The sequence below is a fragment of the Cherax quadricarinatus genome, unplaced genomic scaffold (assembly GCF_038502225.1).
Source record: "Cherax quadricarinatus isolate ZL_2023a unplaced genomic scaffold, ASM3850222v1 Contig2521, whole genome shotgun sequence".
Classification (NCBI taxonomy): Eukaryota; Metazoa; Arthropoda; class Malacostraca; order Decapoda; family Parastacidae; genus Cherax; species Cherax quadricarinatus.
The window spans coordinates 30,167-57,230 of NW_027197547.1; the positions used below are offsets into that span (position 1 = coordinate 30,167).

Here is a 27,064-nt window from a genome sequence, read left to right on the forward strand (position 1 = left end):
TTATTATTATTAAAACACAGTATTCTCAGTAGGGTGTCACATAGTGAGGAAAGGAAACAGAAGACAAGGGAAGAGTGGCACTGTTAATCAGTGGAACTTAAGGAGTTGAGAGATAACAGAATTGAATCCAGTAAGTTTATAGTAAATGCAACCATGATTGTGGGGGATCCAGTGTAGTAGTATCAATAATCCATAACCCAGGATCAAACAGCAGGAGACAAGGACAGTAGCAAGAGCCGCATTAAACGGACCGGGAACCACATGAATGACCGGACATATGGAAGGTTAAGATAATGGAGGTGAAGATGGGACACTTTATGAGCCAATATGCCACTGATATGACATGATTTAGAGGGGAGAAACTAGCAAGACCGAAACTAGTTTTCTTCTTAAAAACATTTGACATAGACAAAATATATTACGAGACATTGATGGGTGATAGTACCTATATAGCCTTGTGCGTTTGGCTTACAAGAACAACAACGACAAAAAGTTAATTTATGTTATGTCCTTGTATTGTATTGATAAAGCCAATGGATGGCAAAACGTCCACAAATAAAGATATCCAGGTGTTGCGCATGTGTCTTAATTTTTCTTCTTGCATCTGCTGCCTCTTTTCATCTATCAGCAGATAGATACCCGAGTGCTAATCGACTGTTGTGGGTCGCATTCTTGGGGTTGGGTGCATACTTTTAATAGAGGTGGGCTCTAAAATAAGCTGAGGTAGGATAACAATACTTAACCTGTAAACTGAACTATGAAAAGACTACAAATAATGTTGGGTATTTATCTTGCTTACAGTGCCACACTGGGTGTCAGGACTGGCGCCAGGCTACCCGCTCCTCCTGTCAGCAGACCTGTGTAAGTCTTACATTGTTTATGCATTATAACAAAAATTAAAAAGTATATATAGAGAGGATATGATAATAGGTATCCTTTTGCTATATCACAGAGCATCTTCAGCAGGAATGATGCCGGGTGCATTGATAATAATGCTGGTTTTGTTAAGAGTGGCTTTTACACCATATCATGGTGAATATAGTGCCATACAGCCAAGGTATTTCGATAATTGTGTAAGATTAGTATTGACAGTGCTGTTATATATTCGTCGGTAATAACCTATTACATGTTTAATACAGGTAATAGGTTATTACCGATGAATATACGTACGTGTATTGATGTTTCATTGACAAGTTACGTATGGTGTCCAGAAAAAAAAAATATAACATATTACATTTGAGCTTTAGTATGTATGTAGGTACAATATTTTTATTCCCTGGTTAATATCAAGTTATATATTTCAGACATTGCATGGTTGGCAGAGTGAAGATACAATGTTGTGTACCATGGGTTGTGTATATGCTGCTCAGACATACTTACGTCAAGTTCAAGGTAATATACTTTATTCACTACACATCTTTCATTTCATTTAACATTCGCATCTGTTCACCTATAATACTGAAAGGCTAAATTCCTTTGCGGTTTCATTTGTATTATTATATTTAGGGGAAGCGCTAAGCCCGTAGGAGTCATACAGCAGCAAGAAAATGCGAGGAAATCAAGTTCCATCCAAGGAAGGGAAGAGTCCAGTTCCTTGGAACAAGAGCCCCTGGCCAGTTATATTTGAAGTAACTCCAAACCTCCAATCTTTCAGAAACATCTCAAAATCAAATCAAGTTTATTCTCTATAAAGATTACAATGCGGGGTTTACAAATTTTAGGATATTGTGTGGTTTACATGTTATAAAATACTAATTACAGAGGGGGCCACTATCACACCTAGCATGGCTAGGGATTTCGGGTAGACTAAGATTAATTCATAACTCTAAATTATTACAGATTATGCAGCAAGTTGGTATTAAGGCTAAGTAACTACATTACAGTTTGTAAATTTAGCAATGTGAATGCTTTTGATTTGGTACAATACATAGTTTCTATAGTGAAGTATCACAGGCAAACTTATGACTAGCTAGGATTCATTATTTTAAGATTCGTATTTCTGTGTTTATAGTCAGTTGGGTGAGTGTGTGAGTGTAAGTGTGAACCACCAGGTGGTTTTTCATGTAGTTAGCTGATGGGGTGTATCAGGGAGATAAGATGTTTTCTAACGGTAGTTTTGAAGGTGATGAATATGTCTGCAGTTCTAGAGTTTTCAGGTAGGGTGTTCCAGATTTTAGGCCCTTTGACGTACATTGAATTTTTGTAAAGGTTTAGTGGGACACGGGGAATGTCATAGAGATGTTTGTGTTTGGTGTTATGCCTGTGGGTCCTGTCACAACTATCAAGAAAGCATTTTAGGTCAAGGTTAATATTGGAATTTAAGGTCCTGTAGATGTAGATTGCACAGTAGTAAGTGTGTATGTTCTGAACAGGGAGTAAGTTTAGATCTATGAAGAGTGGTGGGGGTGTGTTGCCTGGGATGGGATTGCGTGATTATTCTTGCTGCGGCTTTTTGTTGGGTTATTATTGGCTTTACGTGTGTTGCTGCAGTTGATCCCCAAGCACAAATAGCATAGGTGAGGTATGGATGAGTGAATGGTATAGTGTGAGAAGGGCAGATTGTGGCACGTAGTATCGTATCTTGGAGAGGATCTCCATGCAAAAGTTACTGGATATGGTAAAGCATTTAATTGTTAATGATAACATATCTGAAATTCTTTGATTCTATCCACATTTTGCGTCGACAAGATGAAAAAATTGATTTTATTAATGAGGCTGCAAAGCAATAATAACCAATGTTTTTAGTGGCAATAAGATAGTGAATGTTTCTTGAGATTGTAACTCATGTTGCATTCATTAGCTACATGAAGAAACTGTAATGTGTGTAAACTAATTATATATTTTTGTAATGTAACTTTGGTGTCACAGTGGAAATAAGTCAAATTGTTTGTCTATTTTGGGTTATCCTAGGTTATTTTACACATATGTTACTTTGTATGATAATTGTACTTATGTGTACCTGTGCCTATATAAACTTACTGATAAAGACCCATTGCTGTGGGGAACAATAAATTAACTGTTTAGGCAACACTGCTAAAAATAAACTTTAGTGTCCCTAACACCCACAACAACAAAGATTTGAAGTATATATTATTCCTCAATATACAATGACTTCTTGAAGTGGTGACACCATATACCATGACTTCTTGAAGTGGTGACACCATATACCATGACTTCTTGAAGTGGTGACACCATATACCATGACTTCTTGAAGTGGTGACACCATATACCATGACTTCTTGAAGTGGTGACACCATATACCATGACTTCTTGAAGTGGTGACACCATATACCATGACTTCTTGAAGTGGTGACACCATATACCATGACTTCTTGAAGTGGTGACACCATATACCATGACTTCTTGAAGTGGTGACACCATATACCATGACTTCTTGAAGTGGTGACACCATATACCATGACTTCTTGAAGTGGTGACACCATATACCATGACTTCTTGAAGTGGTGACACCATATACCATGACTTCTTGAAGTGGTGACACCATATACCATGACTTCTTGAAGTGGTGACACCATATACCATGACTTCTTGAAGTGGTGACACCATATACCATGACTTCTTGAAGTGGTGACACCATATACCATGACTTCTTGAAGTGGTGACACCATATACCATGACTTCTTGAAGTGGTGACACCATATACCATGACTTCTTGAAGTGGTGACACCATATACCATGACTTCTTGAAGTGGTGACACCATATACCATGACTTCTTGAAGTGGTGACACCGTATACCATAACATCTTGAAATGGTGATACCATATACCATAACATCTTGAAATGGTGACACCATATACCATAACATCTTCAAATAGTGACACCATATACCATGACATCTTGACATAGTGACACCATATACCATAACATCTTGAAATGGTGACACCATATACCACGACATCTTGACATAGTGACACCACATACCATAACATCTTGAAATGGTGACATCATATACAATGACATCTTGAAGTAGTGACACTATATACTATGACTTCTTGAAGTGGTGACACCATATACCATGACTTCTTGAAGTGGTGACACCATATACCATAACATCGTGAAGTGACACACCATATATACCATGATTTCTTGAAGTGGTGACACCATATGCCATGACATCTTACAGTGGTGACACCATATGCCATGACTTCTTGAAGTGAGACACCACATAATATGACTTCTGAAGTGGTGAAACACCATATACCATGGGTTCTCGAAGTGGTGAGAGACAATAGTAGGGGATTGTAATCTCACATAAGTTCTTATGCTGCGATATACAATGATATACTCTTAAATTATTATAAAAAATATCTAAATGGAGTGTATTTTGTCTAAATAAAATATAATTTGTACTGGTTATTATATTGTAAGGTTGCTTACATTATAATGACCAGTAAGGTCACTTACAATGTAATAAAGCAACCTTGCTGGTCGTTTTATTATATTATAAAGCGATCTTGTTGGTCGCTTTATTCCCTTGGGGGATAGGGAGGATGTTGCCCTGATGTGTTTGAAGGGCTCTTGATCAAAGGAACTCATTTACCTTCCATTCCACAGGTTCTGTATGACCCTAATGGATTTAGCACCTCATGATTGTACTAAAATTTATTATATGGTTTTTATCGGCAGAGATAATTCAGAAGCCCGCAGCGCCCATGCTCATATTTAACAGTGTGAGTGGGTCAAGTGTGGGTCTGAGGTGGATCTCTGTAGCACAGGTACATGATGTACACTACCTGGTCCAGTACCATCAGGACAAGGCACCAGGAGACTGGATCTACTATAGACCAAATGAACCACTCAACACAACAGAGGTTCAGGTCCAGGACCTAAACCCATACACAAAATATCAGGTATTGTTTTATGTGTACCTCTGTTGTTTTTATTTTATTTTTTTAGGCCAACCTTGCAGTCTTGTTTTATAAAGCAATGATTCCTTTGCCAGATGAAGATAATGAAGATAGGAAAATATTTATACAATAACTATACGAAAACCAGTCTGAACATCACAGAATTAATGTATTTCATTGATACTAAATAATAATGTGTTTAGGCTAAGCTAAGATCGGCACCTCGATTATAATTTACAATTACTACTACTCAGCAGAACTCTGGCATCAGTTTGCAGTTTACAATAATATTTATAACCTGTCAGTAACAACACTGCAACTGGCTGAGGATTTGAACCCATGTCGTTTTGGCCCTGCCTTGTGATGAGCGAAAATCACATGATGCCTTAGCCCACAAGACCACACAGTCCAACAAGAAATGGTCCATGATCCTGTGGACCTGTCGGCTAAGGCGTCATGTGATTTTTGCTCACCACAAGGCAGGACCAAAACGACATGGGTTCGAATCCTTGTCCAGTTGCAGTGTTGTTATTGATTCAACACCACTTGTTCGTGATCAAAATACAGTGTTACCGCGAGTTACAAACTTAATTTGTTCCAGAAGGCTGTTTCAGTGCCAATACTGAACGAATATGTTCCCATAAGGAATAATGTAAATTAGATTAGTCCATTTCAGACCCCAAAAATACACTAACAAAAGTACTTACAAAAACAAACTTACACAATTGTTCGAGTTGGGAGCTGTTCAAAACTTGAGGTACCACTGTAATTTATAACCTGTGTACACCATACAATAAGTATTTATTATACATATTGTATTTTTTGGGCGATACTAGTGAAAATAGAATACAATTTATTTTTGTTGTACAGCACATTTGAACCAATCAGTCCTCCAAAACTTCCACCAGTCAACTATACCTGGAGTTTACCTGGAGAGAGTTCCGGGGGTCAACGCCCCCGCGGCCCGGTCTGTGACCAGGCCTCCTGGTGGATCAGAGCCTGATCAACAAGGCTGTTGCTGCTGGCTGCACGCAAACCAACGTACGAGCCACAGCCCGGCTGATCAGGAACTGACTTTAGGTGCTTGTCCAGTGCCAGCTTGAAGACTGCCAGGGGTCTGTTGGTAATCCCCCTTATGTGTGCTGGGAGGCAGTTGAACAGTCTCGGGCCCCTGACACTTATTGTATGGTCTCTTAACGTGCTAGTGACACCCCTGCTTTTCATTGGGGGGATGGTGCATCGTCTGCCAAGTCTTTTGCTTTCGTAGTGAGTGATTTTCGTGTGCAAGTTCGGTACTAGTCCCTCTAGGATTTTCCAGGTGTATATAATCATGTATCTCTCCCTCCTGCGTTCCAGGGAATACAGGTTTAGGAACCTCAAGCGCTCCCAATAATTGAGGTGTTTTATCTCCATTATGCGCGCCGTGAAAGTTCTCTGTACATTTTCTAGGTCGGCAATTTCACCTGCCTTGAAAGGTGCTGTTAGTGTGCAGCAATATTCCAGCCTAGATAGAACAAGTGACCTAAAGAGTGTCATCGTAGGCTTGGCCTCCCTAGTTTTGAAGGTTCTCATTATCCATCCTGTCATTTTTCTAGTAGATGCGATTGATACAATGTTATGGTCCTTGAAGGTGAGATCCTCCGACATGATCACTCCCAGGTCTTTGACGTTGGTGTTTCGCTCTATTTTGTGGCCAGAATTTGTTTTGTACTCTGATGAAGATTTAATTTCCTCATGTTTACCATATCTGAGTAATTGAAATTTCTCATCGTTGAACTTCATATTGTTTTCTGCAGCCCACTGAAAGATTTGGTTGATGTCCGCCTGGAGCTTTGCAGTGTCTGCAATGGAAGACACTGTCATGCAAATTCGGGTGCCATCTGCAAAGGAAGACACGGTGCTGTGGCTGACAATCTTGTCTATGTCGGATATGAGGATGAGGAACAAGATGGGAGCGAGTACTGTGCCTTGTGGAACAGAGCTCTTCACCGTAGCTGCCTCGGACTTTACTCTGTTGACGACTACTCTCTGTGTTCTGTTAGTGAGGAAATTATAGATCCATCGACCGACTTTTCCTGTTATTCCTTTAGCACGCATTTTGTGCGCTATTACGCCATGGTCACACTTGTCGAAGGCTTTTGCAAAGTCTGTATATATTACATCTGCATTCTTTTTGTCTTCTAGTGCATTTAGGACCTTGTCGTAGTGATCCAATAGTTGAGACATACAGGAGCGACCTGTTCTAAACCCATGTTGCCCTGGGTTGTGTAACTGATGGGTTTCTAGATGGGTGGTGATCTTGCTTCTTAGGACCCTTTCAAAGATTTTTATGATATGGGATGTTTGTGCTTTTGGTCTGTAGTTCTTTGCTGTTGCTTTACTGCCCCCTTTGTGGAGTGGGGCTATGTCTGTTGTTTTTAGTAACTGTGGGACGACCCCCGTGTGTATGCTCCCTCTCCATAGGATGGAAAAGGCTCGTGATAGGGGCTTCTTGCAGTTCTTGATGAACACAGAGTTCCATGAGTCTGGCCCTGGGGAAGAGTGCATGGGCATGTCATTTATCGCCTGTTCGAAATCATTTGGCATCAGGATAACATCGGATAGGCCTGTGTTAATCACATTTTGTGGCTCTCTCATAAAAAATTCATTTTGATCTTCGACTCTCAGTCTGGTTAGCGGCTTGCTAAAAACTGAGTCATATTGGGACTTGAGTAGCTCACTCATTTCCTTGCTGTCATCTGTGTAGGACCCATCTTGTTTAAGTAGGGGACCAATACTGGACGTTGTTCTCGATTTTGATTTGGCATAGGAGAAGAAATACTTTGGGTTTCTTTCGATTTCATTTATGGCTTTTAGTTCTTCCCGTGATTCCTGACTCCTAAAGGATTCTTTTAGCTTAAGTTCGATGCTTGCTATTTCTCTGACCAGTGTCTCCCTATGCATTTCAGATATATTGACCTCTTTTAGCCGCTCTGTTATTCTTTTCCGTCGCCTGTAAAGGGAGCGCCTGTCTCTTTCTATTTTACATCTACTCCTCCTTTTTCTTAGAGGAATAAGCCTTGTCCATACATCGAGTGCCACCGAGTTAATCTGTTCTAGGCATAAGTTGGGGTCTGTGTTGCTTAGTATATCTTCCCAGCTTATATCGGTTAGGACTTGGTTTACTTGGTCCCACTTTATGTTTTTTGTTATTGAAGTTGAATTTGGTGAATGCTCCCTCGTGACTAATCTCATTATGTCGGTCTGGGGCTCCGCGCATACATGACTGAACCTCAATTATGTTGTGATCTGAGTATATTGTTTTTGATATGGTGACATTTCTTATCAGATCATCATCATTGTTAGTGAAGATGAGGTCTAGTGTATTCTCCAGTCTAGTAGGCTCTATTATTTGCTGGTTTAAATTGAATTTTGTGCAGAGATTTAAAAGCTCGCATGAGTGTGAGTTTTCATCAGACCTGCCTCCTGGTGTTATTTCTGCAACAATATTATTTGCTATATTCCTTCATTTTACATGCCTTAAGTTGAAATCCCCCAGGAGCAAGATGTTGGGTGCAGGAGCTGGAAGATTTTCCAGACAGTGGTCAATTTTTAACAGCTGTTCCTGGAATTGCTGGGATGTTGCATCCGGAGGCTTGTAGACTACCACAATGACTAGGTTTTGGTTCTCGACCTTTACTGCTAAAACTTCCACTACATCATTTGAGGCATTTAGCAGTTCTGTGCAAACAAGTGACTCTGCAATGTACAGGCAAACCCCCCCCCCCTTTTGCCTGTTCACTCTGTCACATCTGTATAGGTTGTAACCTGGGATCCATATTTCTTTGTCCAAGTGATCCTTTATGTGGGTCTCAGTGAAAGCCGCGAATTTCCTTTGCCTCTGCAAGCAGTCCACGGATGAAAGGTATTTTGTTGTTTGTTGCTGGCTTTAGACCCTGTATATTTGCCAAGGAGAATGTTATCGGACTGGTGGTATTGTTGGTACTGGGGGGGATTTTTTTTCGGCATTAGTATCTGTATCTGTTGGTTTGGAGTGGCGGCCATCGACTGTGGTTCCACTCCAGGAATGACTGGATTTGGTGTACGATTTCTGCCATTACCTGCCAGTTTTTTTTCCTTCCTGGCACTAAAAAACCTCTCCCTCTTGAGTGGCAGTGGCTACCCAGGTTTTCCCATGGCCTGGATGTTTTGTATCTTTTTGTCCCCTTTAGATGGTATGCCTGGCAATTTAAGTTATAGCACAGTCTTTCCTGTACTGATGAGGTACACAGTTCAGGGTGAAAAAGCTTACAGGAAGGGAGTTTGCATTTTCCTGTTGTCATATGGGCATGGCATTTTCTAGGGTGGTCATAGTTGCAAGTCCCGTCTGTTTTTCCAGATTTCCCATGCCAGCAGATACCGAGTGCATAGTATGTGCACAGGCTTGGTTTCCGTTTGCCTTGGGTTTCTGTGACTGTATTCCCTGTTGGTGCATGTTTCCCTGTCTTACTTCTATCCTCCCTAGCACCAACAATGGAGCTCCCACCAGTTGTTTTTGGTAATATATCCTCACTATTGCTAGTGGAGTCCTCTTGTTTGCTATTTCCTGCGGTATTTCTAGTTTGCAATATTGGTTTTATCTTATCTTTGACTACACTTGTTTCCCTACTATGGCTCCTGTCCCCTATGAGGTCATTTATATGTATTCCTTCCAGCGTATAATTCCCGACTACCTGGACAAAATCTCCAGCTTCACCATTACTGTCCCCCAGGACAGCATCTCCAGCTTCACCATTACTGTCTCCCTGGACAGCATCTCCAGCTTCACCATTACTGTCTCCCAGGACAGCACCTCCAGCTTCATCATTACTGTCTCCCAGGACAGCACCTCCAGCTTCACCATTACTGTCTCCCAGGACAGCACTATCAGCCCCACATTTACTGACTACCAGGACATCATCTCCAGCCTTACAGTTTCTGACTACATGGCCAATATCAAGGGCAGTACCATTCAGCCCAGACATTTTATGTTCCCATCTGTTGTAGAAAGCTTCCAGGTTTTCTATGAAAACAGCTTTGATGTTGACCTCTTTTAATACCCTTGTGATTTTAGTCCACAGATTTATCTCATTTAGGCATACCCAAAAACACTTCCCTGTTTTAATACTGCTTGTAGCTAGTTCTTGGATATCTGCACAAGGGGCGTGACACCAATTTCCACAAAAATGACAATTTATGCATGTGGAAGCCCGTTTGTTTGACTGACCACAGACTACACACAGCTTCATAATGATTTGAATGGTTGATTTACTGCAATTCTACTAGCAACCACTTGAATATTCTATTAATAACCTCCTTAAATGAAGCTCTAGCTATTTGTATTTCTGTTTCTAACTGGTTTGTATATTGGACAGCTTACCGTGCACGTTCCTGGTATATATTTAATGTTTGTGTTTATAAGGGTGCCTACAACCCCATCCGTTTACAGTCTGCTTTATTGTCCAACGAAACCGTTTGAAACCAGTCAAGGGTTCGGACCAGTCAAGGGTTCGGACCAGTCAAGGGTTCGGACCAGTCAAGGGTTCGGACCAGTCAAGGGTTCGGACCGGTCCAGGGTTCGGACCAGTCAAGGGTTTGGACCAGTCGATCTGATCTGATCAGTGGGTCACTTATTTAAACCATACTGGTCGGTGATTTGAGCTAACACATGAAGGATCTACTGGAAATTATCTACCCGAGTAATATGTGATTTGATTGATACAAAAGTATAACTTGCGTGTTGAAGAGCCGGTGACTGCTGGCAACTCCTAAGATGACGAACGGTCGACCTCCACCCTTGTTTATCAATCGCTGTATCTAGCTTTTCTATTTTTTTCCCGTCTCCACCACAATAAATGCTATATTATCACTATAGTTGACTGGTGCAAATTTTGGAGGAAGGACGCTTTTTCTGTAGTAATAATTTCTTCTCGTTGTGTATATTGCGACCGCTGGTAACTACAGGTTATATGAAAATCACAGTATATGTCTGGTATTTCAAGAAAAAAAAACTAATGAAAGTCACTCCACTCCACTAAGTACCATTATAATACTGGTTAGTTGCTACTACAACACTGTATTCTGCTATTCACTGGTATCACTAGATTATATGCGAGTACACTAGCAGGCCAGGAAGATTATTAAAAACAGTTGACCTGTGGTAAGTTTCTGGCGACTTCTGGCACCTGTCTCTATAGGCTTATCACTTCATTTACAAATTCACCTGTTTTCAAATGACACTTTAGCCTTTATCATCAATATACTAGGGAGCCACTGTAGTATACACTATACACTATGTATACTCAATGTTATCAGGGAGACTTTCTTTCCTCTAACACGAAAAGTTCAATTATTATTATTTTTTTCACACGGGACACAGGCCTATGATTCCCCTCTGGCAGTAAACTCTGCTAGGTAGTGCACACTAATTCTCCTTTTTTGACTCAGTATATAATGTTTTCCGCCCAAGATTTGTTCCAGGCGCTAGAGGGATGTATCGTATAGGATTGATGACACAAATTAAAGTTCTAGCATGTAAGAGCGACCGTGAAAACACCAGAAAACCCGGAGCACAACGAGGCACGCTGACACTGTCACTACCACACTACCACACTATAGTGATAATATAGCATTTATTGTGGTGGAGGCCAAAAAGAAAAAAACTAGAAAAACTAGATTCAGCGATTGATAAACAAGGGTTGAGGCTCGACCGTTCGTCACTGTAGGAGTTGCCAGCAGTCACCGGTTTCTTCAACACGCAAGTTATACTTTTGTATCAATCAAATCACATATTACTCGGGTAGATAATTTCCAGTAGATCCTTCATGTGTTAGCCCAAATCACCGACCAGTATGTTTTAAATAAGTGACCCACTGATCAGATCAGACTGGCTCCGAACCCTCGACTGGACCGAACCCTCGACTGGTCCGAACCCTTGGCCGGTTTCAAACGGATTCGTTGGACAATAAAGCAGACTGTAAACGGATGGGGTTGTAGGTGCCCTTATAAACACAAACAATAAATATAAAACAAACTCCAGGAGCGTACTCCGGTAAGCTGTCCTGATATAAAAGTACAGTTAGAAATAGAAACACAGATAGCTAGAGCTTTACTTAAGGAGGTTATTAATAGAGTATTCTAGAGGTTGCTAGTAGAATTGCAGTAAATCAACCATTCAAATCATTATGAAGCTGTGTGTAGTCTGTGGTCAGTCAAACAAACGTTCTTCCACATGGGTAAATTGTCATTTTTGTGGAAATTGGTGTCACGCCCCTTGTGCAGATATCCAAGAACTAGCTACAAGCAGTATTAAAACAGGGAAGTGTTTTTGGGTATGCCCAAATGAGATAAATCTGTGGACTAAAATCACAAGGGTATTAAAAGAGGACAACATCAAAGCTGCTTTCATAGAAAACCTGGAAGCTTTCTACAACAGATGGGAACATAAAAAGTCTGGGCTGGATGGTACTGCCCTTGATACTGGCCATGTAGTCAGAAACTGTAAGGCTGGATGTGATGTCCTGGAAGTCAGTAAATGTGGGGCTGATAGTGCTGTCCTGGGAGACAGTAATGGTGAAGCTGGAGGTGCTGTCCTGGGAGACAGTAATGATGAAGCTGGAGGTGCTGTCCTGGGAGACAGTAATGGTGAAGCTGGAGGTGCTGTCCTGGGAGACAGTAATGGTGAAGCTGGGGGTGCTGTCCTGGGAGACAGTAATGGTGAAGCTGGAGGTGCTGTCCTGGAAGACAGTAATGGTGAAGCTGGAGGTGCTGTCCTGGGAGACAGTAATGGTGAAGCTGGAGGTGCTGTCCTGGGAGACAGTAATGGTGAAGCTGGAGGTGCTGTCCTGGGAGACAGTAATGGTGAAGCTGGAGGTGCTGTCCTGGGAGACAGTAATGTTGAAGCTGGAGTTTTTGTCCAGGTAGTCGGGAATTATACGCAGGAAGGAATACATATAAATGACCTCATAGGGGACAGGAGCCGTAGTGGGGAAACAAGTGCAGTCAAAGATAAGATAAAACCAATATTGCAAACTAGAAATACCACAGGAAATAGCAAACAAGAGGACTCCACTAGCAATAGTGAGGATATATTACCAAAAACAACTGGTGGGAGCTCCATTGTTGGTGCTAGGGAGGATAGAAGTAAGACAGGGAAACATGCACCAACAGGGAATACAGTCACAGAAACTCAAGGCAAATGGAAACCAAGCCTGTGTACATAATATGCACTTGGTATCTGCAGGCATGGGAAATCTGGAAAAATTCAAATTCAAATTCAAAGTTTATTCTCTATAAGGATTACAATCCTGAGTTTACAGAAATTTGGTTATTGTTTGGTTTACATGTAGTAAAATTGTGATTACAGAGTGTACCACTAGAACGCTTAGCATGGCTAGGCATTTCGGGCACACTTAGTTTTATTCTTAATTGTAAAATATTACAAATTATGAGGTAAGTGCAACTATGACCACCCTAGAAAATGCCGTGCCCATATGACAACAGGAAAATGCAAACTCCCTTCCTGTAAGCTTTTTCACCCTGAAATGTGTACCTCTTCAGTACAGGAAAGACTGTGCTATAACTTAAATTGCCAGGCACACCATCTAAAGGGGACAAAAAGATACAAAACATCCAGGCCATGGAAAAACCTGGGTAGCCACAGCTACTCAAGAGGGAAAGGTTTTTTAGTGCCAGGAAGGAAAAAAAACTGGCAGGAAATGGCAGAAATTGTACACCAAATCCAGTCATTCCTGGAGTGGAACCACAGTCGATGGCCTCCACTCCAAGCCAACAGATACAGATACTAATGCCGGAAAAAAAATCCCCCCCAGTACCAACAATACCACCAGTCCGATGACATTCTTCTTGGCAAATATAGAGGGTCTAAAGCCAGCAACAAACAACAAAATACCTTTCATCCGTGGACTGCTTGCAGTGGCAAAGGCAATGTTCGCGGCTTTCACTGAGACCCACATAAAGGATCACTTAGACAACGAAATATGGATCCCAGGTTACAACCTATACAGATGTGACAGAGTGAACAGTCAAAAGGCGGGGGGGGGGGGGGAAGTTGGCCTGTACATTGCAGAGTCACTTGTTTGCACAGAACTGCTTAATGCCTCAAATGATGTAGTGGAAGTTTTAGCAGTAAAGGTCGAGAACCAAAACCTAGTCATTGTGGTAGTCTACAAGCCCCCGGATGCAACATCCCAGCAATTCCAGGAACAGCTGTTAAAAATTGACCACTGTCTGGAAAATCTTCCAGCTCCTGCACCCAACATCTTGCTCCTGGGGGATTTCAACTTAAGGCACCTAAAATGGAGGAATATAGCAAATAATATTGTTGCAGTAATAACACCAGGAGGCAGCTCTGATGAAAACTCACACTCACACGAGCTTTTAAATCTCTGCACAAAATTCAATTTAAACCATCAAATAATAGATCCTACTAGACTGGAGAATACACTAGACCTCATCTTCACTAACAATGATGATCTGATAAGAAATGTCACCATATCAAAAACAATACACTCAGACCACAACATAATTGAGGTTCAGACATGTATGCGCGGAGCCCCAGACCGACAAAATGAGATTAGTCACGAGGGAGCATTCACCAAATTCAACTTCAATAACAAAAACATAAAGTGGGACCAAGTAAACCAAGTCCTAACCGATATAAGCTGGGAAGATATACTAAGCAACACAGACCCCAACTTATGCCTAGAACAGATTAACTTGGTGGCACTCGATGTATGCACAAGACTTATTCCTCTAAGAAAAAGGAGTAGATGTAAAATAGAAAGAGACTGGCGCTCTCTTTACAGGCGACGGAAAAGAATAACAGAGCGGCTAAAAGAGGTCAATCTATCTGAAATGCGTAGGGAGACACTGGTCAGAGAAATAGCAAACATCAAACTTAAGCTAAAGGAATCTTATAGGAGTCAGGAATCGCGGGAAGAACTAAAAGCCATAAATGAAATCGAAAGAAACCCAAAGTATTTCTTCTCCTATGCCAAATCCAAGTCGAGAACAACATCCCAATACTGGCCCTTACTTAAACAAGATGGGTCCTACACAGATGACAGCAAGGAAATGAGTGAGCTACTCAAGTCCCAATATGACTCAGTTTTTAGCAAGCCGCTAACCAGACTGAGAGTCGAAGATCAAAATGAATTTTTTATGAGAGAGCCACAGAATTTGGTTAACACAAGCCTATCTGATGTTATCCTGATGCCAAATGACTTCGAACAGGCGATAAATGACATGCCCATGCACTCTGCCCCAGGGCCAGACTCATGGAACTCCGTGTTCATCAAGAACTGCAAGAAGCCCCTATCACGAGCCTTTACCATCCTATGGAGAGGGAGCATGGACACGGGGGTCGTCCCACAGTTACTAAAAACAACAGACATAGCCCCACTCCACAAAGGGGGCAGTAAAGCAACAGCAAAGAACTACAGACCGATAGCACTAACATCCCATATCATAAAAATCTTTGAAAGGGTCCTAAGAAGCAAGATCACCACCCATCTAAAAACCCATCAGTTACACAACTCAGAGCAACATGGGTTTAGAACAGGTCGCTCCTGTCTGTCTCAACTATTGGATCACTACGACAAGGTCCTAGATGCACTAGAAGACAAAAAGAATGCAGATGTAATATATACAGACTTTGCAAAAGCCTTCGACAAGTGTGACCATGGCGTAATAGCGCACAAAATGTGTGCTAAAGGAATAACAGGAAAAGTCGGTCGATGGATCTATAATTTCCTCACTAACAGAACACAGAGAGTAGTAGTCAACAGAGTAAAGTCCGAGGCAGGCACGGTGAAAAGCTCTGTTCCACAAGGCTCCCATCTTGTTCCTCATCCTCATATCTGACATAGAGAAGGATGTCAGCCACAGCACCGTGTCTTCCTTTGCAGATGACACCTGAATCTGCCTGACAGTGTCTTCCATTGCAGACACTGCAAGGCTCCAGGCGGACATCAACCAAATCTTTCAGTGGGCTGCAGAAAACAATATGAAGTTCAACGATGAGAAATTTCAATTACTCAGATATGGTAAACATGAGGAAATTAAATCTTCATCAGAGTACAAAACAAATTCTCGCCACAAAATAGAGCGAAACACCAACGTCAAAGACCTGGGAGTGATCATGTCGGAGGATCTCACCTTCAAGGACCATAACATTGTGTCAATCGCATCTGCTAGAAAAATGACAGGATGGATAATGAGAACCTTCAAAACTAGGGAGGCCAAGCCCATGATGACACTCCTCATGTCACTTGTTCTATCTAGGCTGGAAGATTGCTGCACACTAACAGCACCTTTCAAGGCAGGTGAAATTGCTGACCTAGAAAATGTACAGAGAACCTTCACGGCATGCATAAAGGAGATAAAACACCTCAATTATTGGGAGCGCTTGAGGTTCCTAAACCTGTATTCCCTGGAATGCAGGAGGGAGAGATACATGATTATATACACCTGGAAAATCCTAGAGGGACTAGTACCGAACTTGCACACGAAAATCACTCACTATGAAAGCAAAAGACTTGGCAGACGATGCAACATCCCCCCAATGAAAAGCAGGGGTGTCACTAGCACGTTAAGAGACCATACAATAAGTGTCAGGGGCCCGAGACTGTTCAACTGCCTCCCAGCATACATAAGGGAGATTACTAACAGACCCCTGGCAGTCTTAAAGCTGGCACTGGACAAGCACCTAAAGTCGGTTCCTGATCAGCCGGACTGTGGCTTGTACGTTGGTTTGCATGCAGCCAGCAGTAATAGTCTGGTTGATCAGGCTCTGATCCACCAGGAGGCCTGGTCACAGACTGGGCCGCGGGGGCGTTGACCCCCGGAACTCCAGGTAAACTCCAGGTAATTCACATCATGCACTTGGTCGAATGGAAACAAAGACGCATGTCTATTGATGATGAAGTAAGGTTAAGGTATGTTATGTTATTTTAGGCTGTGTTCGGTGGCTTTTGTTAGGTTACATTTTTTTTTTATCTTTTGTACAGTTCACACTATAATTATTGGCTGAAATCCACAAAGGAGGAGGAGTAATTTTGTCCAAAATTAATATATACTACATACTATATTTCATTAATACTGAGCAATAATAACTATGATATATTTAGGCTAATCTATGATAGGCAACGAATGTCAACAAACATATTTTATCTCTGTAAAGTTGAGTACAGTATATTATACAATTAGGGTGATTTACTTATATATAATACATGTAGTTTATAGAAAACTCCTTAATATTGAATACAAGTAAGGTTAAGGTATGTTATGTTATTTTAGGCTGTGTTCGGTGGCTTTTGTTAGGTTACATTTTTTTTTTTATCTTTTGCACAACTTAATATTGTACAGTTCACACTATAATTATTGGCTGAAATCCACAAAGGAGGAGGAGTAATTTTGTCCAAAATTAATATATACTACATACTATATTTCATTAATACTGAGCAATAATAACTATGATATATTTAGGCTAATCTATGATAGGCAACGAATGTCAACAAACATATTTTATCTCTGTAAAGTTGAGTACAGTATATTATACAATTAGGGTGATTTACTTATATATAATACATGTAGTTTATAGAAAACTCCTTAATATTGAATACATTTCAGGCAACCTTAGAACTGAATTATGATTACAAGTATATGAGAATAAGAATACATAGCTTTTATTATGTTGGAGGCATTTAGTAATTCAGTAAAAAAAAATTAAAATCGTGAAGCTAGGTACATGGGTTGAAGGAATCATAGACAAGAACAGGAACTATACAGGATGAAAGAATTGTTCAGCTTAGTGTTCATTAACTAATGTTTGTATAGCTGATATACAGTGCAGTATTCATTTAGTATTATTTTATGATAATAATAATAATAATAATAATAATAATAATAATAATAAGTAAGAGGGAGGTGAAAGTGTATAAACTAAGGGAGGAGGAAGTTCGGGCGAGATATAAGCGACTATTGGCAGAAAGGTGGGCTAGTGCAAAGATGAGTAATGGGGGGGTTGAAGAGGGTTGGAATAGTTTTAAAAATGCAGTATTAGAATGTGGGGCTGAAGTTTGTGGTTATAGGAGGGTGGGGGCAGGAGGAAAGAGGAGTGATTGGTGGAATGATGAAGTAAAGGGTGTAATAAAAGAGAAAAAGGTAGCTTATGAGAGGTTTTTACAAAGCAGAAGTGTTATAAGAAGAGCAGAGTATATGGAGAGTAAAAGAAAGGTGAAGAGAGTGGTGAGAGAGTGCAAAAGAAGAGCAGATGAAAGAGTGGGAGAGGCACTGTCAAGAAATTTTAATGAAAATAAGAAAAAATTTTGGATTGAGTTAAACAAGTTAAGAAAGCCTAGGGAAAGTATGGATTTGTCAGTTAAAAACAGAGTAGGGGAGTTAGTAGATGGGGAGATGGAGGTATTAGGTAGATGGCGAGAATATTTTGAGGAACTTCTAAATGTTGAGGAAGAAAGGGAGGCGGTAATTTCATGCACTGGCCAGGGAGGTATACCATCTTTTAGGAGTGAAGAAGAACAGAATGTAAGTGTGGGGGAGGTACGTGAGGCATTACGTAGAATGAAAGGGGGTAAAGCAGCTGGAACTGATGGGATCATGACAGAAATGTTAAAAGCAGGGGGGAAATAGTGTTGGAGTGGTTGGTGCTTTTGTTTAATAAATGTATGAAAGAGGGAAGGTACCTAGGGATGGGCAGAGAGCATGTATAGTCCCTTTATATAAAGGGAAAGGGGACAAAAGAGATTGTAAAAAATATAGAGGAATAAGTTTACTGAGTATACCAGGAAAACTATATGGTAGGGTTATAATTGAAAGAATTAGAGGTAAGACAGAATGTAGGATTGCGGATGAGCAAGGAGGCTTCAGAGTGGGTAGGGGATGTGTAGATCAAGTGTTTACATTGAAGCATATATGTGAACAGTATTTAGATAAAGGTAGGGAAGTTTTTATTGCATTTATGGATTTAGAAAAGGCATATGATAGAGTGGATAGAGGGGCAATGTGGCAGATGTTGCAAGTATATGGAATAGGTGGTAAGTTACTAAATGCTGTAAAGAGCTTTTATGAGGATAGTGAGGCTCAGGTTAGGGTATGTAGAAGAGAGGGAGAATACTTCCCGGTAAAAGTAGGTCTTAGACAGGGATGTGTAATGTCACCATGGTTGTTTAATATATTTATAGATGGGGTTGTAAAAGAAATAAATGCTAGGGTGTTCGGGAGAGGGGTGGGATTAAATTATGGGGAATCAAATTCAAAATGGGAACTGACACAGTTACTTTTTGCTGATGATACTGTGCTTATGGGAGATTCTAAAGAAAAATTGCAAAGGTTAGTGGATGAGTTTGAGAATGTGTGTAAAGGTAGAAAGTTCAAATTTAAATTCAAATTCAAAGTTTATTCTCTATAAGGGGGCTGTAGGGCAAATTTCCGCGCGCGCTCACCGAAAAATCGAAAAAATATGGAAATTGAGTTATATATACTGAAAAATAGCTCAACTCTTTGGCAACACAATGGTACCAGAATGAATGTTCTACGACGTTTCTACAAGAAATTATAGTCATTTATATCAGGTATGGTGACGGCGATGTTGGTACCGAGTCTGCTCACGGCTTATATATTTTTTGGAGTTATTTTCTTGTTTTTTATCGCCTTTTCTTGCATTATTCTTTCTAATATAATAAGTGACTATTTGGCATCATAAAACAGTAGGCGGGACTTATCCGCAGACTTAGTGATTACCGGGAACCAGACGGGAACGCTGAGCAGTGTTCCTGCTCCCGAGGTGCCAGCCAGGAATCGCCCATTATTACGCTTATATCAGCTTATATATCAACTCTACGGCTTATTTGTCTATCAGAATTGATCTAATATGATATAATAAACACTCTAAATAACATACAAACATGTTATATACTCTAGGCTGAATAAAATAGGCCATAATATGACGAAAGATTATCGGAATATTTCGATAAATATTGAGTCCATGTCCCATTCTTTAGTCTCTGAGTAAGAGAAAACGGTGTTTTGAAGAGGATAACTGCACTAGAACATCAGTTTACTAAGAAATTCACCCAAACAAACGCGATTTTCGCGAAAAAACAATTCTTTTTTTTTTTTTTTTTGAGACGGGGGCCGGCCGGCGCTCTCGGCCGATATCTCGGAAGTAACTTATTCACCTAATGTCCAAGCTTCTCCCTTTATTACTGAATTAAATGGAATATAACACTCACAAAAGTTGTAGAATAATGATTTCTCCATTTTTCGGTGAGCAAATTTTGGAAATATTCCAAATACTTTGGGAGTTATGTGGGAGTAAAGGGCAGATTTTTTTGCAATATTCCAGGAACTAACAAACTTTATTTTTTTGTGAAATAAAGATAAGTTTATTTAGAGAAAAGGGCTCAACGAATATTAGTATAAGCATTGTTCTCTCGGCACCAAGTGTCCAAACAACCTTACGTAGTCCTATATAAGAGAAAGTTTGGCCACAAGGGCATTTTCAGTAAATCAGTCATTTCTCAATTGTTGTTTGAGGTATATTTTTGATAAATATTTTCAAGAAAGAGTGAAACGACTTTGTCTTGTGTACCAAAACTGGAGAAAATCGGACAGTAAACAACAGAGTTACAGATTTTGCAAAGTTTATTCTCTATAAGGATTACAATGCTGAGTTTACAGAAATTTGGTTATTGTGTGGTTTACATGTAGTAGAATTGTGATTACAGAGTGTACCACTAGAACGCTTAGCATGGCTAGGCATTTCGGGCATACTTAGTTTTATTCTTGTAAAATATTACAAATTATGAGGTAAGTTGGTATTATGGCTAAGTGACTAAATACTAGTTTGTGAGTTTAGCAATGTGAATGCTTTTGTTTTGGCACAGTACATAGTTTCAGTATTGGAGTATCACAGGATTCATTATTTTAAAACTGAGATTAATATTTCTGTTTATGGTCAAATGAGTGAGTGTAAGTGTGAACCACCAGGTGGTATTCGTGTAGTTAGTTGACGGGGTGTATCAGGGAGATAAGATGTTTTCTAATTTTAGTTTTGAAGGTGATGAATGTGTCTGCAGTTCTAGAGTTCTCAGGTAGGGTATTCCAGATTTTAGGGCCTTTGACATACATTGAATTTTTGTAAAGGTTTAGTCAGACACGGGGAATGTCGTAGAGATGTTTGTGTCTGGTGTTATGCCTGTGGGTTCTGTCACAACTATCAAGAAAGCGTTTTAGGTCAAGGTTGATATTAGAGTTTAAGGCCCTGTAGATGTAGATTGCACAGTAGTAAGTGTGGATGTATTGAACTGGGAGTAAGTTTAGATCTATGAAGAGTGGGGGGGTGTGTTGCCAGGGATGGGATTTAGTGATTATTCTTACTGCAGCTTTTTGTTGGGTTATTATTGGCTTTAGGTGTGTTGCTGCAGTTGATCCCCAAGCACAAATAGCATAGGTGAGGTATGGATAAATAAGTGAGTGGTATAGTGTGAGAAGGGCATTTTGCGGCACGTAGTATCGTATCTTGGAGAGGATCCCAACTGTTTTGGATACTTTTTTGGCTATATGCTGGATATGGGTGCTGAAATTCAGGTAGTTGTCAAGGTATAAGCCTAGGAATTTTCCCCCATTATTTCTGGTAATTAGAGTGTTGTCAATCTTAATGTTAATTTGTGCATCTCCTGCTCTGCTACCAAACATAATATAGTAGGTTTTGTCAGTGTTAAGCGTAAGTTTATTGGCTGTCATCCAAGTCGATATTTTAATCAGCTCCTCATTCACAATGGTGTTGAGGGTGGCAAGATTAGGGTGAGAGATGACATAAGTCGTGTCATCAGTAAAGAGAATGGGTTTCAGGTGTTGGGATACGTTTGGAAGGTCATTGATGTATATGAGGAAGAGCAGGGGACCAAGGACACTTCACTGCGGAACTCCAGTATCAAGTGGCCGTGTTGCTGATGCTGTGTCTTTAATGGTGACGTACTGATACCTATTAGTAATGTAAGATTTGAAATAAGCAAGCGCATGGCCTCTTATACCGTAATGATCAAGTTTGTGGAGTAGGATGTCGTGGTCTACTGTGTCAAAAGCTTTTCTTAGGTCAATAAAAATTCCTAGTGGATATTCCTTATTTTCCAATGCTGTGTAAAGCAGATCTAGCATTTTTATGATTGCATCATTAGTGCTTTTATTTTTCCTGAATCCAAACTGGCAGGGGTTGAGTATGTTTTGAGCCGTTATAAATGAATACAGTCTCCTGTGCACGAGTTTCTCAAAGATTTTGGATAGCAATGGTAAGTTAGATATTGGCCTATAGTTGTTTAAGTCTGTAGGGTCACCACCTTTATGTTTTGGTGTAACCCTTGCCATCTTGAGTAGTTTCGGGAAGGTGCTAGTCTCTATTGACTTGTTAAAAAGTAATGAAATAGCATGCGAAAGGACATGGGCTGCTCGCTTGTACAGTAATGGTGGGACATGAGACAGATTCCCCGAGTTATTTTTAAGTGACTTTATGATTTCAATGACTTCCGTGGGCTCAGTTGGTGCAAGATAGAAGGAATTAGGGAAATTTCCATCTAGGTAGTCCCCGGCATGGGCATTGGTATGTGGGATTTTACTGGCGAGATTAGATCCTATGTTTGAGAAGAAGTCGTTTATCTTGTTAGCTGTGTCAGTGGGATGTAGTGGTGTTTCATTAGGTTTAGTTAGGACAATATTCTTGGTTTTTCTCAGTTTGTGGGTCCCTAGAATCTGAGAGAGTGTTTTCCAGGTCTTTTTTATGTCTCCTCTAGTGTCTGTGAATCTACTGGAGTAGTATAGTTGTTTGGCTTTTTTTTATCACTTTGGTGAGAGCTGATGAATAGTGTTTAAGAGTATCTTTGTGTATTAAGCCCTGTCTATATTGCTTTTCATATTGGTGTTTCTTGTCAATGGATTTCAGAATGGTGCTGGTTAGCCATGGGCAACCAAGCCGTTTGTTTGTGATCTGTTTTGTTTTTATAGGACAATGTTTGTTGTATAGTCTAAGTAATTTGTTAAGAAAAATGTCTGTCCAGTCATCAATACCATTGGCCTTGGAGAATTCTGTTGGCCAATCAACAGTCTCTAGGTCAGCTGTGAACTTCCTTACTGAGGCCTCGTCATGGAGTCTAAATGAGACTTTGTTGTATTCAAGTGGTGGTTTACTAATGTTTGTCAGGAGGAAGGTAGGGTAGTGGTCTGTAGTGCTATCTGTGATTATCCCTGATTTAAGGGGGGCTAGTATATTGGTCCATATGTGGTCTATTATGGTTGCACTTGTCTCAGTGAGCCTGGTTGGTTTAGTTATTGTTGGTATGAGAAGTGTGTTGTTCATATTGTTGATGAAATCAGTTACAGGCTGATCATCTAGTAAGCCAAGGTTGATGTTGAAGTCTCCAGCTAAGAGAAGGTGGTGCTTATTCATTTGTCTGTTTGTTATTAGTGACTTTAATTTCTCACTGAAATTTGGGATGTTTGTGTGAGGTATCCGGTAAATGGCACCGATTGTTATAGGCGTCTTAAGGTTTTTTACAGTAAAATTAGCAAAAATGTATTCCCCATATTCATCACTAAAGCAAGTGGTGCTAAGACAAGATAATTGGTTAGAGTAATAGATTGCAATACCACCCCCAACTTGGTTTGTTCTGCAGTTGTGAATTGCTGTGTATCCTGGTAGAGGGTAGATATCTATTGTGTCCTGCTTAAGCCAGGTCTCAGTAAGAATAATGCAGGAGAAGGGTGTCTTTAGTGATTCAAGGAGTGCTAGGAGGTCATCATAGTGTTTGCTTAAGGATCTGATGTTGTAGTTAAGTACTGATAGACTTTTAGCATTGTTTAGGATAGTGGTGGCTTGTGATGCTGTGTAATAAAGGCAGTTACTTTCCAATAGGTTTTGATTGGGTGTCAGATTATGGAGGTTTAGATCAGGGTCAACGTGATCAATCAGCTTCTAGGTTTAAATTATGGTTATTTATATCCTGAGTTGTGTGTTGAGTTCTACTACTGATATCTGTAGTGGTAGGAAGTTTGGACAAGTATATAGCTGTGATGAATGGTTTCGAAAAACCGACAAGTTGAAGAATTGAGACACTTATGCAACACATGGGATTCAAACTCTGGACCTCAGCGTGTGAGCTGAGTGCACTAGCAGTCAAGATGTGGGACACCTTTTATTGTTAATGCACTAATTATAGCTGATATATTCATATAAACGTTATTCATTCAACACCTCAATGGAAATAATTTTATTGGGTTATCCTAGGTTAATTTTCACAAAATTACTTGGTAAAACATTTCTAAAATTAAGTATCTTCCTATATATTGAATATGAATAAAACTTATATAGGATTAAACTACTGCAAATTACATGCAATAAGCATTTACCTGTCTTCTTCAACTCCAGTTTCGTGTTGCCTGGTTGGTTCTCCCACATCATGCACCCATCATGTCAGAAACAGGTTCCTGGATCAGCACTCTGGCTTCAGGGCCGCCACGATCACCACCAAGAGTAAGCAACAACAATTTTTCATTGTATTATTATATTTTTTTTCTATTTTCACTATTCCATGTAAAAAGATAAATACTATACATGGGACCTGACGAGCTGTTGGAGTGTGAGCAGGGTAATACATGTATTTAGTGAAGGATTCAGGGAAACTGGTGATTTTAATATATAGCTGGACTTAAGTACTGGAAATGGGAAGTACAATGCCTGCACTGTAAAGGAGGGGGTTTAGGATACTGGCAGTTTGGAGGGATTTTATTTTTTTTTTTTCAACAATTCAGCCGTCTCCCACCGAGGCAGGGTGACCCAAAAAGAAAGAAAATCCCCAAAAAGAAAATACTTTCATCATCATTTAACACTTTCACCTCACCCATACATAATCACTGTCATATTCACTAGCCAGGTTGCAGAAATGGTTGTCGAAATATGTTACATATCGTTATATATGCTTCTAAACTGTTATATCTGGGTGCCTCTGCAAAGACAGTGTTTATGTATGAGTGAGGTGAAAGTATTGAATGATGATGAAAGTATTTTCTTTTTAGGCATTTTTTCTTTCTTTTTGGGTCACCCTGCCTCGGTGGGAGACATCCAACTTGTTAAAAAAACAAAATTAAAATAGAAGTAGCTTGTCACACATACTCATACTCCATTCTAAGAAAAATCTTACGTATGTATTTACATATTCCAGTGTTGGGATTATTTGTCTAATTATGTATACTGTGTACCAGTCTCTTATATTTTTCCTGTTTATTTCTCTTTGCCTGCTGTAAATACATCTGGGGTACTCTAGCTCTTTTCTTGACTCTGTTACGTATTAGCTGTTAATAGCTACAGGAGTAGAACTACGTATGCTCTTGGTGTCCTGTTATTAACCATTTTTTATCACATAATTTTTTTTTTAATTTCTGGTGGTGGTTGTAGCACTACCTTCTCTTTTGAATTACATATTCCATTAGTCAGCTGCTCTTGTGAAGAAAATTGTTCTAATATCCTTTCAGCTCCATGTTTATCTATACCTTATATATGATTTGTAGGAAGCAGGGGAGCTAGTGACCCCTTCTCCTGTATAAATTACTGAATGTAAAAAGAAAAACTTTAGTTTTTTTTTTTTTTTGGGGGGGGGGGTCACCCTGCCTCAGTGGCAGACGGCCAGTGCTTTGAAAAATAAAATAGTACATATATAATGCCACCGTGGTTGTTTAATATATTTATAGATGGGGTTGTAAGAGAAGTAAATGCGAGGGTCTTGGCAAGAGGCGTGGAGTTAAAAGATAAAGAATCACACATAAAGTGGGAGTTGTCACAGTTGCTCTTTGCTGATGACATTGTGCTCTTGGGAGATTCTGAAGAGAAGTTGCAGAGATTGGTGGATGAATTTGGTAGGGTGTGCAAAAGAAGAAAATTAAAAGTGAATACAGGAAAGAGTAAGGTTATGAGGATAACAAAAAGATTAGGTGATGAAAGATTGGATATCAGATTGGAGGGAGAGAGTACAGAGGAGGTGAATGTATTCAGATATTTGGGAGTGGACGTGTCAGCGAATGGGTCTATGAAAGATGAGGTGAATCATAGAATTGATGAGGGGAAAAGAGTGAGCGGTGCACTTACGAGTCTATGGAGACAAAGAACTTTGTCCTTGGAGGCAAAGAGGGGAATGTATGAGAGTATAGTTTTACCAACGCTCTTATATTGGTGTGAAGCGTGGGTGATGAATGTTGCAGTGAGGAGAAGGCTGGAGGCAGTGGAGATGTCATGTCTGAGGGCAATGTGTGGTGTGAATATAATGCAGAGAATTCGTAGTTTGGAAGTTAGGAGGAGGTGCGGGATTACCAAAACTGTTGTCCAGAGGGCTGAGGAAGGGTTGTTGAGGTGGTTCGGACATGTAGAGAGAATGGAGCGAAACAGAATGACTTCAAGAGTGTATCAGTCTGTAGTGGAAGGAAGGCGGGGTAGGGGTCGACCTAGGAAAGGTTGGAGGGAGGGGGTAAAGGAGGTTTTGTGTGCGAGGGGCTTGGACTTCCAGCAGGCATGCACAAGCGTATTTGATAGGAGTGAATGGAGACAAATGGTTTTTAATACTTGACGTGCTGTTGGAGTGTGAGCAAAGTAACATTTTTGAAGGGATTCAGGGAAACTGGCAGGCCGGACCTGAGTCCTGGAGATGGGAAGTACAGTGCCTGCACTCTGAAGGAGGGGTGTTAATGTTGCAGTTTAAAAACTATAGTGTAAAGCACACTTCTGGCAAGACAGTGATGGAGTGAATGATGGTGAAAGTTTTTCTTTTTCGGGCCACCCTGCCTTGGTGGGAATCGGCCAGTGTGTTAATAATAAAAATATGATTTGCACATATATGCTGAAGACTCACAAGTTTATTCTTTAGTTTTAAAGTTTTTATAGCAAAATTTCTGTATTCATAGCTTCCATTGTCTCACATTTCAATAATATTTATCTAAAGGAGCTAAAAGCAGTTCCACTTGATTGGTCTCGTGTGGAAGTGACGTGGGAGCCGCCTCTTTTTCCTGGTGGAGATCTTATCTCCTACACATTATATTCCAAAGATACTCAAGAAAAACATGAGATGAGGGCCAATATTGATGCCAACAGTGAGAGAAG

The 27,064-nt window shown here is 40.2% G+C and overlaps 1 protein-coding gene across 1 annotated transcript; it reads left to right on the forward strand.

Moving 5' to 3' along the window:
• Positions 1-691: 691 nt before the first annotated feature.
• On the forward strand, positions 692-27,064 carry LOC138851874 (proto-oncogene tyrosine-protein kinase ROS-like; the record flags this gene model as incomplete). The annotated part of the gene is made up of 5 exons (XM_070081378.1): positions 692-861; positions 1,305-1,392; positions 4,649-4,872; positions 24,347-24,451; positions 26,907-27,064. Coding segments are annotated over exons 2-5 (545 nt in total), but the record flags the coding sequence as incomplete, so codon positions are not given.